Source organism: Macaca fascicularis, chromosome 4 (genome assembly GCF_037993035.2).
Source record: "Macaca fascicularis isolate 582-1 chromosome 4, T2T-MFA8v1.1".
Taxonomy (NCBI): Eukaryota; Metazoa; Chordata; class Mammalia; order Primates; family Cercopithecidae; genus Macaca; species Macaca fascicularis.
The window spans coordinates 91,573,895-91,593,299 of NC_088378.1; the positions used below are offsets into that span (position 1 = coordinate 91,573,895).

The 19,405-nt window shown below is 35.0% G+C and overlaps 1 protein-coding gene across 15 annotated transcripts in view; it reads left to right on the forward strand.

The window, feature by feature from the left end:
• SNAP91 (synaptosome associated protein 91) overlaps positions 1–19,405 on the forward strand; it is a 165,926-nt gene that overhangs the window by 75,076 nt on the left and 71,445 nt on the right. For all 15 annotated transcript variants that reach the window (XM_045391174.1, XM_045391182.1, XM_005552456.3 and 12 more), the window contains exons 9-10: positions 12,571–12,612; positions 18,617–18,687. In XM_045391174.1, the coding sequence (XP_045247109.1) occupies positions 12,571–12,612; positions 18,617–18,687 (113 nt within the window). The remainder of the gene's footprint in view (positions 1–12,570; positions 12,613–18,616; positions 18,688–19,405) is intronic.

The following is a 19,405-nucleotide window of genomic DNA, read 5'->3' on the forward strand; positions in this document are numbered from 1 at the left end:
GCATTCTTAAAGAAAAGAAATTCCAGCTAAGAATTTCATACCCCACCAAACTAAGCTTCGTAAGTGGAAGTGAAATAAAATCTTTCCCAGACAAGCATTTGCTAAGGGAATGTGTTACCAATCAACTGGCCTTACAAGACGTGCTTAAGGGAGTTCTAAACTTGGAAACCAAAGAAACCTGCTACCACAAAAACACATATAAGTACATAGTCCATAGTTCCTACAAAGCAACTTCACAATTGAGACTATAAAGCAACCAATTAACAATACCATGACAGGAATGAAACCTCACATGTGAATACTAACCTTGAATGTAAATGGTACAAATACCTGCCTGAAAAGACACAGAGTGGCAAGTTGGATTTAAAAAAAAGACCCAACCTTCTGCTGTCTTCAGTTCATCCATCTCATGTAATGACACCCATAGCCTCAAAGTAAAGGGATGAAAAAACATCTATCATACCAACAGAAAACAAAAAAGGACAGAGGTTGTTGCTCTTGTATCAGATAAAATAGACTTAAAACCAACAGTAAAGAATAAAAAAGAAAGAAAGAAAGAAAAAGGACAAAGAAGGGCATTACATAATAAAAAAAGGGTTCAATTCAACGAGAAGACTTAATTTTTAGCCAAAGGTGAGAGATTAGGGGGAAAAAAAGACTTAACTATCCTCAATATATACACACCCAACATTGGAGAACCTAGATTTATAAAATAAGTACTTCTTGACCTAATAAAAGACAGACAGCCACACAATAATAATGAGGGACTTCATCACCCCACGGAAAGCATTAGACAGATCATTGAGGCAGAAAACTAACAAAGAAATTATGAACTTCAATTTGACACTAGACCAATTGGACCTAATAGACATCTGCAGAATACTCCACCCAACAACCACAGAATATATGTTCTTGTCACTTGTACAGGGTACATACCCTAAGATCCACCGCATGCTCAGCCATAAAGCAAATCTCAATAAATTAAAAAAATCAAATCATAGCAAGTATATTCTTAGACCACAGTAGAATAAAAATAGAAATCAATACCAAGAGGAACTTTCAAAACCACACAATTACATGGAAACTGAACAAGTTGTTCTTGAATGACTACTGGGTAAACAACAAAATTAAGGCAGAAATCAAAACATTCTTTGAAACAAATGAAAACAGAGACACAACATACCAAAATATCTGGGAGGCAGCAAAGGCTGTTTTAAGAGGAAAGTTTATGCACTAAATGCCTACATCAAGAAGCTGGAAAGATCTCAAATTAATAACCTAACATCACACATAAAGGAACTAGAAAAACAAGAACAAACTAATCCCAAAGCTAGCAGAAGAAAACAAATAGCCCAAATCAGAGTAAAACTAAATGTAATTGACAAGAAGAGGGGATCATGGCGGATGGGAGGCAGGACTAGATTGCAGCTCCAACTTGGACGGACAGAGCAGCATATGGAGGCTCGCACTGTGAATTTTTGTTCCAGAACGACTGCAGGAATAAATTAGGAAACCTGAGAGGACCCACAGACCCCATGAAGAAAGCAGATTGCTCCTACAAGACCCAGGAGACACCTCAAATACTGTGAGTGCCCAAACCGTGGAGCTGGGAAAGGGAGATCGTCTGCCCCTGAACACACATCCCCCACTGGGGAAACTGTAGGCCTAGATAACAGGAGAAGATTTTGACCTTACCTGGAACTGAGTCAATTTAGATAGCCAAGCGAAATACAGGGATAGAAGAAGCAGTGAAAAAATCTCTGTGAGTTTACTGGGTCCCCTAGCAAGCCGTTTTTGCCTGACCTCACAGGGGTCCTTCAGTACGGTGGCCAGAGGCACTAGGAAATGGCCACAGGGAGAAAGAAATCTCCAGCTAGGCTTTGTAACAATTTGAACTGATTGAGAGGCCTCTTGGCCAGAACTCGGGGAAGGGTATGAATCTGGTGTGCAGACACCACAGGCAGGGGAAGAAGAAAAGCCTTATTTGCCTTCACAGCTGGGAGGTAGGTAGCCTGGGGCTAGTTCTCAGCCCTACTTGCCCACTGACTGGAAACACATTCAGTGCTGTTGCTGGGGCCACAGTGGGAGTGAGACTGGTCTTTTGGATTGCATGGGAGCTGGGTGAGGCCTGTGACTGCCGCCTTTCCCCCACTTCCCTGACAACCTGCATGACACAGTAGAGACAGTCATAATCCTCCTAGGAACATAACTCCATTGACCTGGGAACCTCACCCCTAACCCCCACAGCAGCTGCAGCAAGACCCGCCCAAGGAGAGTCTGAACTCAAACATGCCTAGCCCTGCCCTTGCCCAGTGGTCCTTCCCTACCTACCTGGTAACTGAAGACATGGGCATATACTCTTGGGAGTTCTAGGGCCCTGCCTCCCACCTGTTCCTCCTCATACTACCACAGCTGATGCTCTCTAGAAAGTACCACGTCCTGGCAGGAGGCCAACCAGCACAAAAATAGTGCATTAAACCACCAAAGCTAAAAACCCGCACAGAGTTCATTTCTGCCACCTCCACCAGAACAGGTGTTAGTATCCATGGCTGAGAGACCCACAGACAGTTCATATCACAGGACTCTGTGAGACAACCCCCAGTGCCAGCCTGGAGCCTGATAGACTTGCTGGGTGGCTAGATCCAGAAGAGAGAAAACAATCACTACAGCTTGGTTCACAGGAAGCCACATCCATAGGAAAAGGGGGAGAGTACTACAGCAAGGGAAGATCGCATGGGACAAAAGAATCTGAACAACAGCCTTCAGCCCTAGACATTTCCTTTGACAGAGCCTACCCAAATGAGAAGGAACCAGAAAACCAACTCTGATAATAGACAAAACAAGGTTCTTTAAATCCTCCAAAAAAATCATACTAGCTCACCAGCAATGGACCCAAACCATCAAATCCCTGATTTACCTGATAAAGAATTCAGGAGGTTAGTTATTAAGCGAATCAGGGAGGCACCAGAGAAAGGCAAAGCCCAGTGTAAGGAAATCCAAAAAATGATACAAGAAGTGAAGGGAGAAATATTCAAGGAATTAGATAGCATAAATAAAAACAATCAAAACTTCAGGAAACAACGGACACACTTATAGAAATGCAAAATGCTCTGGAAAGTCTCAGCAATAGAATTGAACAGGTAGATGAAAGAAACCCAGAGCTCAAAGACAAGGTCTTTAAATTAACCCAATCTAACAAAGAAAAAAGAATAAGAAAATACAAACAAAGCCTCCAAGAAGTCTGGGATTTTGTTAAACAACCAAACCTAAGAATAATTGGTGTTCCCAAGGAAGAAGAGAATTTTAAAAGTTTGGAAAATATATTTGGGGGAATAATTGAGGAAAATTTCCATGTCCTTGCTAGAGACCTAGACATACAAATACAAGAAGCACAAAGAACACCAGGGAAATTCGTCACAAAAAGAACATTACCTAGGCACATTGTCATCAGGTTAGCTAACATTAGGATGAAGGAAAGAATCTTAAGAGTTGTGAGACAGAAGCACCAGTTAACCTATAAAGGAAAACCTTTATAGTTATACCTTTAAAGGTATAACTTTAGATTATAGATTAACAGCAGATTTCTCAGCAGAAACCCTACAAGCTAGAAGGGATTGACACCCTATCTTCAGCCTCCTTAAACAAAACAATTATCAGCCAAGAATTTTGTACCCAGTGAAACTAAGCTTCATATATAAAGGAAAGATACAGTCTTTTTCAGACAAATGAATGCTAAGAGAATTCACCACTACCAAGCCACCACTACAAGAACTGCTAAAAGGAACTCTAAATCTTGAAACAAATCCTGGAAACACATCAAAACAGAACCTCTGTAAAGCATAAATCTCCTAGGAACTATAAAACAAAAATATAATTAAAAAACAAAAACAAAAAACCAAGGTATACAGGCAACAAACAGCACAGTGAATGGAATGGTACCTCACATCTCAATACTAAGATTGAATGTAAATGGCTTAAATGCTCCACTTAAAAGCTACAGAATTGCAGAATGGATAAGAATTCACCAGTCAACTACCTGCTGCCTTCAAGAGACTCACCTAACACATAAAGACTCACACAAACTTAAGGTAAAGGGGTGGAAAAAGACATTTCAGAAAAATGGGCACCAAAAGTGAGCAGGAGGAGCTATTCTTATATCAGACAATACAAACTTTAAAGCAACAGCAGTTAAAAAAGGCAAAAAAGGACATTATATAATGATAAAAGGCCTCATCCAACAGGTAAATATTACAATCCTAAACCTATATGTACCTAACACTGGAGCTCCCAAATTTATAAAAATGATTACTAATAGACCTAAAAAATGAGATAGCAACACAGTAATATTGGGGGACTTCAATATTTCACTGACAGCACTAGACAGGTCTTCAAGACAGAAAGTCAACAAAGAAACAATGAATGTAAATGGTACCCTGGAACAAATGGACTGAACAAATGTATATAGAACATTCCATCCATCAAATGCAGAATATACATTCTATTCAATAGCACATGGAACTTTCGTGAAGATAGACCATATTATAGACCACAAAATGAGCCTCAATACATTTAAGAAAATTGAAATTATATCAGGCCCTCTCTCAGACCACAGTGGAATAAAACTGGAAATCAACTCCAAAAGGAACCTCCAAAACCATGCAAATATATGGAAATGTAATAACCTGCTCCTGAATGAGCATCGGGTCAAACATGAAATCAAAGTGAAAATCAAAAAATTATTCAAACTGAATGACAGTAGTGACACAACCTATCAAAACCTCCGGGACACAGCAAAGGCGGTGCTAAGAGGAAAGGTCATAGCCCTAAATGCCTACATCAAAAAATTTGAAAGAATACAGACAGACAATCTAAGGTCACACCTCAAGGAACAAGAGAAACAAGAATGAACCAAACAGAAACCCAGCAGAAGAAAGGAAATAACTAAGATCCAGAGCAAAACTAAATGAAATTGAAATAAAAAGCAATACAGAAGATAAATGAAACAAAAAGCTGTTTTTTTGGAAAAGATAAATAAAATTGATAGACCATTAGCTAGATTAACCAAGAAAAGAAGAGAGAAAATCCAAATAAGCTCAATAAGAAATGAAATGGGAAATATTACAACTGACACCACAGAAATACAAAAGATGATTCAATGCTACTATGAGCACCTTTACGCACATAAACTAGAAAACCTAGAAGAGATGGATTAATTTCTGAAAAGATACAACCCTCCTAGCTTAAATAAGGAAGAATTAGATATCCTGAACAGGCAAGCAGTGAGATTGAAATGGTAATTTTAAAATTACCAACAAAATAAATGCCCAGGACCAGACCAATTCACAGCAGATTTCTACCAGACATTCAAAGAAGAATTGGTATCAATCCTATTGACACTATTCCACAAGAGACAGAAAGAGGGAACCCTCCCTAAATCATTCTATTAACCCAGTATCACCCTAATACCCAAACCAGAAAAGGACATAACCAAAAAAGAAAACTACAGACCAATATCCCCGATTAACATAGATGCTAACATCCTTAACAAAATACTAGCTAACTGAATCCAACAACATATCAAAAAGATGATCCACCATGATCAAGGGTTTCATACTAGGGGTGGAGGGAAGGTTTAACATATGCAAATCAATAAATGTGATACACCACATAATCAGAATTAAAAACAAAAATCACATGATCATCTCAATAGATGCAGAAAAAGCATTTGACAAATTCCAGCATCTCTTAATGATTAAAACTCTCAACAAAATTGGCATACAAGGGACATACATCAATATAATAAAAGCCATCTATGACAAGCCCACAGCTAATATAATACTGAATGGGGAAAAGTTGTTAGCATTTCCTCTGAGAACTGGAACAAGACGAGGATGCCCACTCTTACCACTCCTCTTCAGCATAGTACCACAAGTCCTAGCCAGAGCAATCAAACAAGAGAAAGAAATGGCATCCAAATTGGTAAAGAGGAGGTCAAGCTGTTTCTGTTTGCTGATGATATTATTGTTTACCTAAAAAACCCTAAAGACTCTCCAGAAAGCTGTTAGACCTGATAAAAGAATGTAACAGAGTTTCCGGATACAGAATTAATGTGCACAAATCAGTAGCTCTTCTATACACCAACAGCTACCAAACAGAGAATCAAATCAAGATCTCAACCTCTTTTACAATAACTGCAAAAAAATAAAATACTTAGCAATATACCTAACCGAGGAGGTGAAAGACCTTTACAAGGAAAACTACAAAACACTACTCAAAGATATCATAGACAACACAAATGAAAAAACATCCCATATTGTGTAGAATCCATATTGTGAAAATGACCATACTGCCAAAAGCAATCTACAAATTAAATGTGATTCCTATCAAAATGAATTACTCTTCACAGAATTAGAAAAAAAAAATTCTAAAATTCATGTGGAACCAAAAAAGAGCCCACATAGCCAAAGCAAGACTAAGCAAAGAGAACAAATCTGGAGGCGTCACATTACCTGATTTAAAACTATACTATAAGGCTATAGTCACCAAAACAGCATGGTACTTGTGTGAAAATAGGCACATAGACCAATGGAACAGAACAGAGAGCCCAGAAATAAACCCAAATGCTTACAGCCTACTGATCTTCAACAAAGCCAACAAAAACAAAGTGAGGGGAAGGACAACCTTTTCAACAAATGGTGCTGGGATAATTGGCTAGCCACATGTACGAGAATAAGATTGGATCCTCATCTCTCACCTTATACAAAAGAAACTCAAGATGGATTAAAGACTTAAATGTAAGATCTGAAACTGTAAAAATTCTAGAAGATAACATTGGAAAAACCCTTCTAGACATTGGCGTAGGCGAGGATTTCATGACCAGGAACCCAAAAGCAAATGCAAAAAAACAAAGATAAATTTCTGGGACTTAATTAAACTAAAGAACTTTTGCAAAGTGAAGGGAATAGTCAGCACAGTAAACAGACAACCCACGGAGTGGGAAAAAATCTTCACAATCTATACATCTAAACTAAAGAACTTTTGCAAAGCAAAAGGAATAGTCAGCACAGTAAACAGACAACCCAAAGAGTGGGAAAAAATCTTCACAGAATCTACAATGAACTCAAATCAGCAAGAAAAAGAAATCCCATCAAAAAGTGGGCTAAGGACATAAATAAACAATTCTCAAAAGAAGATACACAAATGGCCAACAGACATATGAAAAAATGCTTAACATCACTAACAATCAGGGAAATGCAAATCAAAACTGCAATGTGATACCACCTTACTCCTGCAAGAATGGCCATAATCAAAACATCAAAAAACAAACAAACAACAACAACAACAACAAAAATACAGTAGATGTTGGCATGGGTGTGGTGATCAGGGAGCACTTCTACACTGCTGGTGGGAATGTAAACTAGTACAGCCACTGTGGAAAACAGTGTGGAGATTCCTTAAATAACTGAAAGCAGAACTACCATTTGATCCAGCAATCCCTCTACTGGGTATCTACCCAGAGGAAAAGAAGTCATACTTGCACACACATGTTTATAGCAGCACAATTCATAATTGCAAAATCGTGGAACCAACTGAACTGCCTACCTATCCATGAATGGATAAAGTGTGATATATATATTTTATTTATATATATATATATATATATATAATGGAATATTACTTAGCTATAAAAAGGAATGAGTTAATGGCATTTGCAGTGACATGGATTAGATTGGAGACTATTATTCTAAGTGAAGTAACTCAGGAATGGAAAACCAAACATTATATATTCTCATTCATAAGTGGGAGCTAAGCTATGAGGATGCAAAAGCATAATAATGACACAATGGGCTTTGGGGAAATCAGGGGGAAAGGGTGGGAAGAGGGTGAGGGATAAAGACTACAAATAGAGTGCAGTGTATACTGCTCAGGTGATGGCTGCTCCAAAATCTCACAGATCACCACTAAATACTCATGTAACCAAACACCACCTCACTTGTTCCCCAATAACCTATGGAAATTAAATAAATAAATAAATGGGATTGACACCCCCAAAACATACAAAGAATCAATGAAATAAAAATTGGTTCTTTGAAATGATAAACAAGATTGATCGACCACTAGCTAGATTAACAATGAAAAAAAAGAGAGAAGATCCAAATAAATCCAATCACACAGACAAAGGTGACATTTCAATTGATCCCACAAAAATAGAAAAAATCCTCTGGACTACTACGAACACCTCTATTCAAGCAAAGTAGAAATCTAGGGGAAATGGATAAATTTCTGGAAACATACAACCTTTCAGTATTGGACCAGGAAGAAATTGAAACTCTGCTATTGGTCTGAAAAACCAATAACAAGTTCTGCAGCTGACTTCAGTAGTGAGAAAACCTACTAAACAATAAAAGCCTTGGACCAAATGGATTCACAGCTAAATTCTATCAGATGTAAAAAAAAAAAAAAAAAGAAGAACTGGTAGCAATTCTACTGAAACTATTTCAATAAATTGAGAAGGAGGGATTCCTCCCTAACTCATTCTATGAAACCAGTGTCATCCTGATACTAAAATCTGGCAAAGGCACAAGAAAAAAAGAAAACTACAAGTCAATATCCCTGACAAATACAGATGCAGAAATCCTCAACAAAATAATAGCAAATCAAATCCAGCACCACATCAAAAAGTTAATTAACCACAATCAAGTGGGCTTTATTCCTGGGATGCAAGGTTGGTTCAACATGTGCAAAACAACAAATGTAATTCACCACGTAAACAGAATTAAAAACGAAAACCATATAATTAATAGACGCAGCAAAAGCTTTCTGTAAAATCCAACCTCCCTTCGTGATACAAACCCTTGACTAATTAGACATTGAAGGAGCATACTTCAAAATATAAGAACCATCTATGACAAACCCACAGCCAACATCACACTGAATGAGCAAAAGCTGGAAGCATTCCCTTTAAGAACTAGAACAAGACAAGGATGCCCACTCTCACCACTACTATTCAGCATAATACTGCAAGTCCTACAGAGCAGTCAGGATACAGAGAGAAATAAAAGGAATCCAAATAGGAAAAGAGGAAGTAAAACTATCTCTCTTTGCTAAGGATATGATTCTATACCAGAAAATCCTCAAATTCCATCAAAAAACTCCTAGACCTGATAAACAACTTCAGTAAAGTTTCAGGATACAAAAATCTACCTATAAACATCAAAATCAATAGCATTTCTATGCACCAGTAACTTCCAATCTGAGAACCAAATCAAGAATGCAATCCCATTTACAATAGCCAAACAAAAAAATTTAAAACCTAGGAGTACCTCTAACCAAGGAGATAAAAGATCTCTACAAGGAGGACTACAAAACACTACTGGAAGTGAGAGAGAACACAAACAAATGGAAAAGCATTTCACGCTCATAGATTGGAAGAATAAATATTGTAAAAATGGCTCTACTGCCCAAAGCAATCTGTAGATTTAATCCTATGTCTATCAAATTATCAACATCATTTTCCACAGAACTAGAAGAAATTATTCTAAATTTATATGAAGCCAAAAAAGAGGTGGAATCGCCAAAGCAATCTTAAGCAAAAAGAACAAAGCCAGAGGCATCACATTACCTGACTTCAAACTATACTACAAGGGTACAGTAAACAAAACAGCATGATACTGGTACAAAAACAGACACATAGAACAGTGGAACAGAGTAGAGAACCCAGAAATAAAGCAGCTTACCTACAACCAACTGATCCTTAATAAGTTGACAAAAATAAGCATAACAAGGGGAAAGGACTCCTTATTCAGAAATGGCGCTGGGAAAACTGGCTAGCCATATGCAAAAGAATGAGACTGGATCCCCTACCTATATCAACACATACAAAAATTAACTAAAGATGGATGAAATACCTCAAACTATGAAAGTGCTAGAAGGAAACTTAGAAAATATCCTTCTGGACATTGGCATTGGCAAAGAATTTATGACAAAGTCCTCAAAATCAATTGCAACAAAAATTAAAATTGGCAACTGAGACCTGTTTAAACTGAAGAGCTGCACAGCAAAAGAAACTATTAACAGAGTAAACAGACAACCTACAGAATGAGCGAAAATACTCATCACCTTTGTTTCTGACCAATGATTAATGTCCAGAATCTATAAGGAATTTAAATAAATCACCAAGAAAAACAACTCCATTAAAAAGTGGGCAAAGGACATGAACAGACACTTCTCAAAAGAAGACATATAAGTGGCCAACAAATGTATGGAAAAATGCTCAACATCACTAATCATCAGAGAAATGCAAATCAGAACCCCAGTGAGATACTATCTTACACCTAGTCAGAATGAATATTATTAAAAAGCCAAAAAACAACATGTTGACAAGGCTACAGAGAAAAGGGAACTCATATACACCGTTGATGAGAATGTAGTTCAGCCACTGCAGAAAGTAGTTTGGAGATTTCTCAAAGAACTAACAATAGAACTACTGTTTGAGTAATCCCATTACTGAGTATATACCCAAAGGAAAATAAATTATTCTACTGAAAAGACACATGCACTCATATGTTAGTTGCAGCACTATTCACAATAGCAAAGGCATGGAATCAACCTAGGTGCCCATCAGTAGTGGACTGGTTAAAGAAAATGTGGTACATATGCACCATGGAATACTATGCAGCCATAAAAAAGAATGAAATCATGCCCTTTGCAGCAATGTGAATGTAGCTGGGGGCCATTATCCTAAGTGAACTAACGCAGAAACATAAAACTAAATACCACATGTTCTTACTTATTAGTGAGAGCTAAACCTTGGGTACACACATAGAGATGAGAACAGTCGACACCGGGGACTCCAAAAAGAGCTACAAAGGGAAGAAGTCAAGGGCTGAAAACCTTCCTGTTAGGCACTGTGTTCACTATCTGGGTGACAGCATTAATAGAAGCCCAAACCTCAGCATCATACAATGTACCCTTGTAACAAATCTGCACTTGTACCCCTGAATCTAAAATAAAAATGGAAAAATTTTTAAAAGAAATTAAAAAATAATATTTGGTAGTTGCAAAAAAAAGTAAAGTCTGGAATTCTGGATTCAAACATTATTTGATCCAGAGAGATTAGGGCAAGTGCTCTATGTCAGTGGTCTCAACAGCAAGTGACTTGGCTTCCCTCCCATCCTCAAAGGATAACATTTAGAGATGTTTTTGTTATTACACTGGAGAGGGTGGCTACTAGCATCCTGTGGGTAGAGGTCAGGGATGCTGCTAAACATCCTATGATGCACAGGATACCACCCAACAAGAATTATCTTCCCCAATTGCCAATAGTGCCAAGACTGAGAAACCCCGCTGTAGACACAGAGAAGAAAAAGGAAAGAAGGTAGTTCAGCATTTGACGCACAAATGGATTTTCTGATCTCCAGTTTACTTTATTGTCTTTGTAGCAGCACATTTTCTTCATGTATATACTCCTACATTTCCATCAGTATAATCAAAGCTCTTCATTTCTCAAGGAGAGATACTTTGGCTTAACTCACTTTGTTTCTTTGAACCTCAATTTCATTATTTATATGAAAATGATATGATGAACTTGTGATTTGTGTTTTTCCCCAACTTTTCACTTTGAATAATTTTCAGACCTATAAAAGAATTGATGTATAATGAACAAATATGGTCTCTTCATTGATTTACCTTTATTAATATTTTTTCATATTTGCTTTTCCTGCCTTCTCTCTTTCTCTGCCCCTACCCCATGCTAACAAAATTAACAATATGCATATACTTTTACCTGGTAATTCCACTTCTACAAGTATATCACACAGATATGTACACACACACGCAGAATGGTGTGTGCAGCACTGCTTGCAATGGCAAGAGATCAAAAGCAAATTTAGTGTCCATTAATAAGTTACTAATTAAATATAGGACAAGGAAGTTCTATGCAGCTGTTTATTAAATGAGGACATACTGTGTGTTTATATGGATATATGTCTAAGATATATTTTAAGTGAAAAATATAAGTTCATTATATATAATATGCTATTGTTTGTATAGTAATGGGGAAATAAGTATATATTTGTATAATTTCATATTTCCTTGAATATACATAAAGAAACTCTGAAAGGATACATAAGAAACTAAAAAAGTTAGGTCTGTGGGAGAAAGAGTGGAAATTATACTCTGAATGAGTTTTAGAACTAAATGAACATTCCCTATCCAGAAGCTGGGCATAATTAACTACTAAATTTAGTCTAAGCAGTGTTGTACGTTTTGAGCTTCTGTTGACTAAGGAGGATACCATTGCATTTTATGCTTTAATTTATTGTCATTTGTTTTTAGATTCTAGTAGAATTCTATACATTTGTTATATCTAGCTATTTCATGAAATTATTGCTCTATTTTATTGAGTGAAAAACTGAATAAAAAGCATATGTTCCAAGTGAGACTGATATATAAAATAATTCATTTACAACAATATTGAGCTGTTTTAACTAATTGTATAGGTGATATTCCATTAAATGAAAAAAATTAGTTTTAAAAGTTCTACTAATTTCTAATTTTTTTAATCCACAGCAAGTTGGTATTGATAAAGGTGACATTCCTGACCTCACACAGGTAAGCAACTCTCCCAGTGGAAGATTCACTATGCATGAGATTATTACAACATATATTGCCACAAATGGGCATAGTCTTGTAAGCATTTCATGCATTTTGAATTTAGGCCAAGCAACTTTCTTGGAAATTATTCTACCTTATTTATTTTTTCTAGACATTGAATATATTTCTGGAGGTAATAGGAGGATTTTCTTATTCTTATGAAATAGTTTCTTCTTTAAATGCAACTGAATTTAGTAAATGAACTCATCTTTTCATTTTAAACTTGATTAAAAGGAAACCTTGAATAATGTTAATAGAAGTGCTTTAGTAATGAAACGTCACTATTTCTAGGCCTGATAATTAGATTAGAACTTTTCCTCCTGCTTGTCTTCCTAGTTTCCAACATGTCCCAGATATAAAGGAGACACATGAATAGTGAAAACGCTGATGTCACAGATTAACTACTTGTCTCCACTATGAAATGGAAGCATGTCCATGCATAAAATAAGCTAATAAAATAGTAGTGGTAGATGAGCAATTTTTCTGGAGCCCATCTAGTAAATGCCAACGATAGAGGGGCTTCTGTGTCAATCATTTTATCTGTGAAGAGGGTACTGTGTATGGATCCTAATATATACATTCAAGGTCATTCATGGGTCCAGCTTTATTGTATAACCTTTCTCATTATTGGCCGGAACTGTTTTTACTTAAGCACTCTGTTATGGTACATTTATATCCCAAACATGTTATTTAACTAGAAATGATGTTATTGTAGAGATAATAGGAGAAAACATAGAGCTGCTATCTTATATACCAGTAATGAATATATGAACTTTCTGTCCTTGTAAATATAGTCATTATAATAGAAAAAAATTGTCATAGTGAAAGATATCCACTTTTAATAATATCAAAGTGCATTTAGTAATTTGCTATCCTTATTATGCCTTGAAATGTTTCCATCTTTAAAATAATATTAATCCTTAAATTTTTATTAAAAATTAGGGAAACTCAAAGAAATGATCTTCTGTATTTGTATTATTAAAATACCAATTAAATATCAAGAATTCTTTATGAATAAAATTCACAGAGCAATTCAGAACATGATGGCATTGTATTTTTTAGTTAAAAGTTGAGAGATAGTTCTTTCTCATAGACAGAATATTGGTATAAAATATTTCTGCTACTATGAGAAAATAGTGTTTTTTGATGAGGCACATACCTGAGTAAGATATTGGTATCATTTTGGATATGGCCAAAATATTAAGTGTGCATTAAGTATCACTAAAAATCTCTTTATTAGACATAGATTTATCTTTGTAACACTAAAAAGCAAAGAAAATAAGTGTGTTTTCATTTAAACTCATCATTTTTAGTAAAATTTATAGTACATTTAAAAAAATAATCCACATAAGTAATACATGTTAACTTTTAAGACATTAAAATATTTAGCTCTGACATTTATAAGCTAATGAATAGCTTCTAGAAGTGGCAAATCATCTTTATTTCAACTCTATGGACACCCTTACTATAGAATAAAAGAGAAACTAGGCTCTCAGTTAAGAATATAGGTCCTCATCTGTCGTACTTAGTTTGGGCGGAGTCTGAGGGGAAACAAGGAAATATTCAAATGACTACTTAAATCCCTTTTCACTTTTAACATTAAACAATGAGAGCATATCATTGAAAGTACATAATTGAAATCATATACTTGGATTAAATTTTTAATGATACTATTATAGTCATTATAATTTTTACAATCTCCCCTTCAAGAAGCCCAGAAACATTATGTTTTACTGAATTATTTAATATGTGTGTTTTCATAATTTAGGGAACAGAGACTCCTCCCTCAAAGAAAATAAAATCTTGCCCTGGGTCTTTTAGAAAGCTATTCTATGGTAGAAATTCATCAGAATCTGTTAGCACTCTATTATCTGCTTTTGTTATGACCTTAAGCACCACATACATTTCAATATTAACGTTTATATTTATGTGATACATATATATACACCATGGAATACTACACAACTATTAAAAAGAAAAGATCGTGTACTTTGCAGCGACATGGATGGAGCTTGAGGCCAATATCCCAAATAAACTAATGCAGAAACAGAAAACCAAATACTGCATGTTCTCACTTATAAGTGGGAGCTAGACACTGAGTATATATGTCACAAAGAAGTGAACAACAGACACCGAGGCCTACTGGAGGGTAGAAGGTGGTAGGAGGGTAAGGATTGAAAAACTATCTATCAGGTACTATGCTTATTACCTGGGTGATGAAATAATCTGTACACCAAACCCCTGTGACATGTAATTTACCTATATGACAAACCTGCACAAGTATCCCTGAACCTAAAAGATGTTTTAAATGGGGAAAAATATTTATTTTTAAATTACCTGTTCATAGAAAAATTCCTCTAGTTCAATACAAGAATATGATATGCTTCTGAAATTTCTTAATACTGTGGTTTCTTTTGGGGTTGTGAGTGACATAGAGCTAAACACCCTTCTTCATTCCTGCATAGAGCCTGTCAGCAGGTCTAATGGAAGTCTCTAGTTGAACTGAGGAGTTAGACCTCTGACAGTTGTGATCAGGTCTGAGCCAGCATGTGAATTGTTCTGGGGTTAGTCCTTTAGACAGTTGTTTCATCCTTAAAACCAGGATTAATCTGCAGATGGGCCCAAAGTACCAGGTTATATGGATTCGGTTCTACTCTTCTAAGATTAGATTCTGCTTTCTACCAGGCTTGTCTGTGGCCACCATGGCCATTCATTCTATCCAGGTAATGAACAAAAATACCTGCCAGAAGAGAGTGCTAAAGAAGAGATGGAGATCAGAAGGGCTTCCTACTGAGAGTAGGAATAGAATGCTCATAACTTAAAAAAGGATTAGAATTCCTCTTGCAGCAAAATGGAATGGAGGAATTTCATGGATATCCTTATGGATTTAATGGACACCTTTTAGGTTAGAGACTGCACATTAAACATGAATACAATCATCTGTAACCCTTTTTAACTTATACACATAGTATCATAATTATTACATTTAAAATTTTCACAAATATCAATGAAATTTTTAAGGAAATTCAAAAATAACTGTTTTGGGTAAGAACTGAATATATCAGAACTGAAACATTTATCCTCAGCACTTTCAAATGGTTTCTTAGATATAATGATAAAAATTTGAATGATCTTGTGATTGCTTTTTTAAAATTTGGTTTTAATGATGCTTTATAAGCTATAGCATCTAAATTGTAGATGGATGCTTTCTTTTGGAGCCTGGGCTCACAATCAGCTATGAACTTGTTCCAAGAAAAGAATTTTCTAATATTATTTCCTGTTTGTGGCATGTGTACACTCCAAATGTAAAATGTCTTCATTTATGAAAAAAATCTTAGGTTTTGATGTCAGGAATTCTGGTTGATATGAAAACTACTGGTAAAGAAAGGTCTCCCTTTAAAGACCATACAACTGATGAATCGGTAACCATGATATGTTGCTGTTATGTATTAGCTTTCACAGGCTGACTCTTGTTCTTTGGATTGGTGTTCCCATCTGCTTGGTCTGTTGACTTTGGCATTTTTAAAAACAAGCAACTGAAGAGCCTGCTCATTATATTTTGTTATGTTACATTCCTTTCACAACAGCAGAGGCATTCTCAAAGTTTTTGCTCCTTGGAAATTTAAGAGGCGGTTTTCATTTATTGTCTACTGCATGCCAGGATGTCCTCGCTGCCATAGATGCAGTAGAGAAAAGGTTGACATTCCTGCACTCCTGGATATTACTATCAAAGTACTTTTTTTTCCTCCAAAGACATTTGAGGAATTTATTTCTCTTCGATTTTACAAGAAATATAAATGATGCAGCACTTTCAAACTTCTGGGATGGAATGCTCCAAACTTAATTTCCCTTTAAGACAGAAGTCAGTTTGATAGTCTTGTATTCCTTGATCAAATTTCTCTTTCAGCTATTGTGATTTTTTGTGACTTCTACTTATTTTTTCAATTTTCTCACTTAGTTAAGAAACTTTACAAAATGAATAAAATGGTGAACTCTCTTCCGGGTTTTTTGTTTTGTTTTAGGTAACTAAGAAACTTAATAGGAGAAAATATTACCTATTTTTGATTATCCTATATTTGTTCCTATTTTGTGACTATAAATCGCATTTTTCTTAGACCATGTTTTAAAGTTAGGCTTAGCCAAAAAACATCACACTTTCTTAACATTACATTTAACATTCAGAATATCTTAAGTCTTGTAACTGGAAAGAAGTTCTATGGCTTATTTTTTTTTCCTTACTGCGATACCATTGAAAAAATAGAAATATGAAAAGTTTATATGCCCAGACCTCCTAAATTCCATCATCATCATCATCATTATCGGCAATTAATATGATAATTTCAAAGTTATCAGATGTAAATTCATCTAAAAATTTTGAAGCCATTTCTATTTTTTCTTCTTAAGGTTACTGTGTACATTCTCTATTCAATGAGCATTTCTTTATAGTTTATAATCTGGTATCTAGAACAAAATATTCTATATCTTTTAAAATTCATTTTTTAAACTTAGAAATACAGTCTTAGTTGTGGTTTACTAGAATTTATTAAGTCCATTTTCATCTGAGTTGTGTTTTAAAATCCTAATTTTTGTAATTTTCTAAACTTATTATATCTCCTGATAATCTTAATTTTTAACTCTGTAGTTAAAAGCTTTTAAAATAATGCTGACAGGGCTATTCCTTTCTATCTTGCCTTCATCATTTTGATCAAGTTAATATTTTGGTTCACTTAGTAATTTTTATATATCTACATTTACATGTTTTAGTTCACTCGGTAATTTACATTTATAATCACATAATTACAAATATAATAATCACATGAATGTTAAGACAGTTTAAGAGTCTATTAGTGAAGTGAAAAATGAATATTAAATAAATGTCCTGAATTTTCAAAATTAAAGATTTTTAATAAGAATTTTAATCTGTCATTAAATGTACAGTGTAAAAGATACAGTTATATGAATGTCTGTGAATTCTGTGAGTTCCTTTATCAGCATAGTTACTTCAATGTCCTTCAAAATTAATTTCACATTAATTTAAAGAAGAATTGTCAGAATTAAATATATCTATAAGGGTAGTTATATATTTCATTTAAGAAATGCTATTCTTTGAATGCCTATGCTGCTGTTAAGGTCTAATTTGTGTTACAACTATTTGAGAAAGATGAAATTAAATCTCTAATGCTTAAGGAATAGATTGGGTGAAACATTTGCATGAACCTGTTATTTCTCCTTAAGTGTACAGTAAAATGTCATCACTTTATATCGCCTAAAATTTTATTTATAAATGGAAACATTCAAGTAATTCTTAATAAGAGTTGAAATTTATTAAATGTGTCAATACATAGTGCTCTAATATTATATTTGCTAAAAGTTACTTTATTATACATATAAATATTTTTATATTATATATAAATAGGTCAATAATAAAATCTTGTTATCGATTATTAGAATTATATTCTTTTCCCCACAACTCTCACTCACCACCTTTTAAAAATATATTATAATGGATTTTCCTAATAGTTCAGACAAATGTAGATAAGTGAAATTTTACTGTATTTTCAAATTTCTGTGAATTTGTATTTGGGCACTTATATTTTTGACTTGAATACAAACACTCATTTTTACTATGGTCTTATGAGAAGGAGGTGGTAAACTTGATTTGAGTTTACTGCATATAAGTAATATATTAGTAAAAGTCTATCCAATGTAATCTCTGCACTGAAACCACACTGTAATGCTATTTGTCATGCAGTGGAGTTAAGTCTATTTAAGATGGGCCTGCCTGAAGGTCAGGCAGTGGAATTTAAATATCTAAATACTGAAAGAACCTGGAATTAAATCATCTCACATGTATATCGGGGTCCATCCACAGACTTCCACCATACAAAGTTACAGTGACGTTACAGTGTGTTTACGTTGAAAGTAAACAATGCAGACATTTATTTTTACTTTCTTATTGTAGGCTCCCAGCAGTCTTATGGAGACGCTTGAACAGCATCTAAATACATTAGAAGGAAAGAAACCTGGAAACAAGTACGCATTAGCTGTATATTCTAAATAAGATGAAAAATACTAGAGTCGTTCTTCTAAGAATGAGATTTATCATGGTACAACTTATATTGCTCAGTTTTAGGGCTTGCTTTGTTGTAATTTTCTGGGCTTCCTCAGAACCCCTACCCTTCCTATTATGACAGTGGGTATAGACAATCTCTCTGCAGGCTAATGCAGCAAATTAGTAGATTGTACCAACATTAACTGAACCTAATGATTTGAACATTTGCCCTTGGAAGGAATTCACAGTATATGGAAAAATAGTTACTCATGTTTAAAAATCAAAGCTGTTATCATTGGACATGAGTGAAAACAAGCACAATTTCACAAGCAGCCTTGATTACTCTATTATTGTTATCAACACCACTGTGAAAAAAGAAAAACCCTCAAATATAGTTTTTGGACTCCAGTCTCTCCCTATTTGAGCCATTAGACATGGCATGCTACTGACATTTTATTCATAGATCCTTTTATATAGAGAATAGCAATCAAGTAGTGATAAGTACAATTTTACTAGATTTTCATAACTTTGTGTTTGGGTGCCTATATTTTTGACTTTTTCCTCACTGCATGCACAAAATGTCCAGGTTCTTTCCCCCACTCCCCATCTCTCCAACAGGTCTGAAACTTGTCTATTCACAAGGCCTGGTGCTTTCCAATCTTTGTGCCTTATTCAGACTGTAATTCTGTGAGTCTTAGG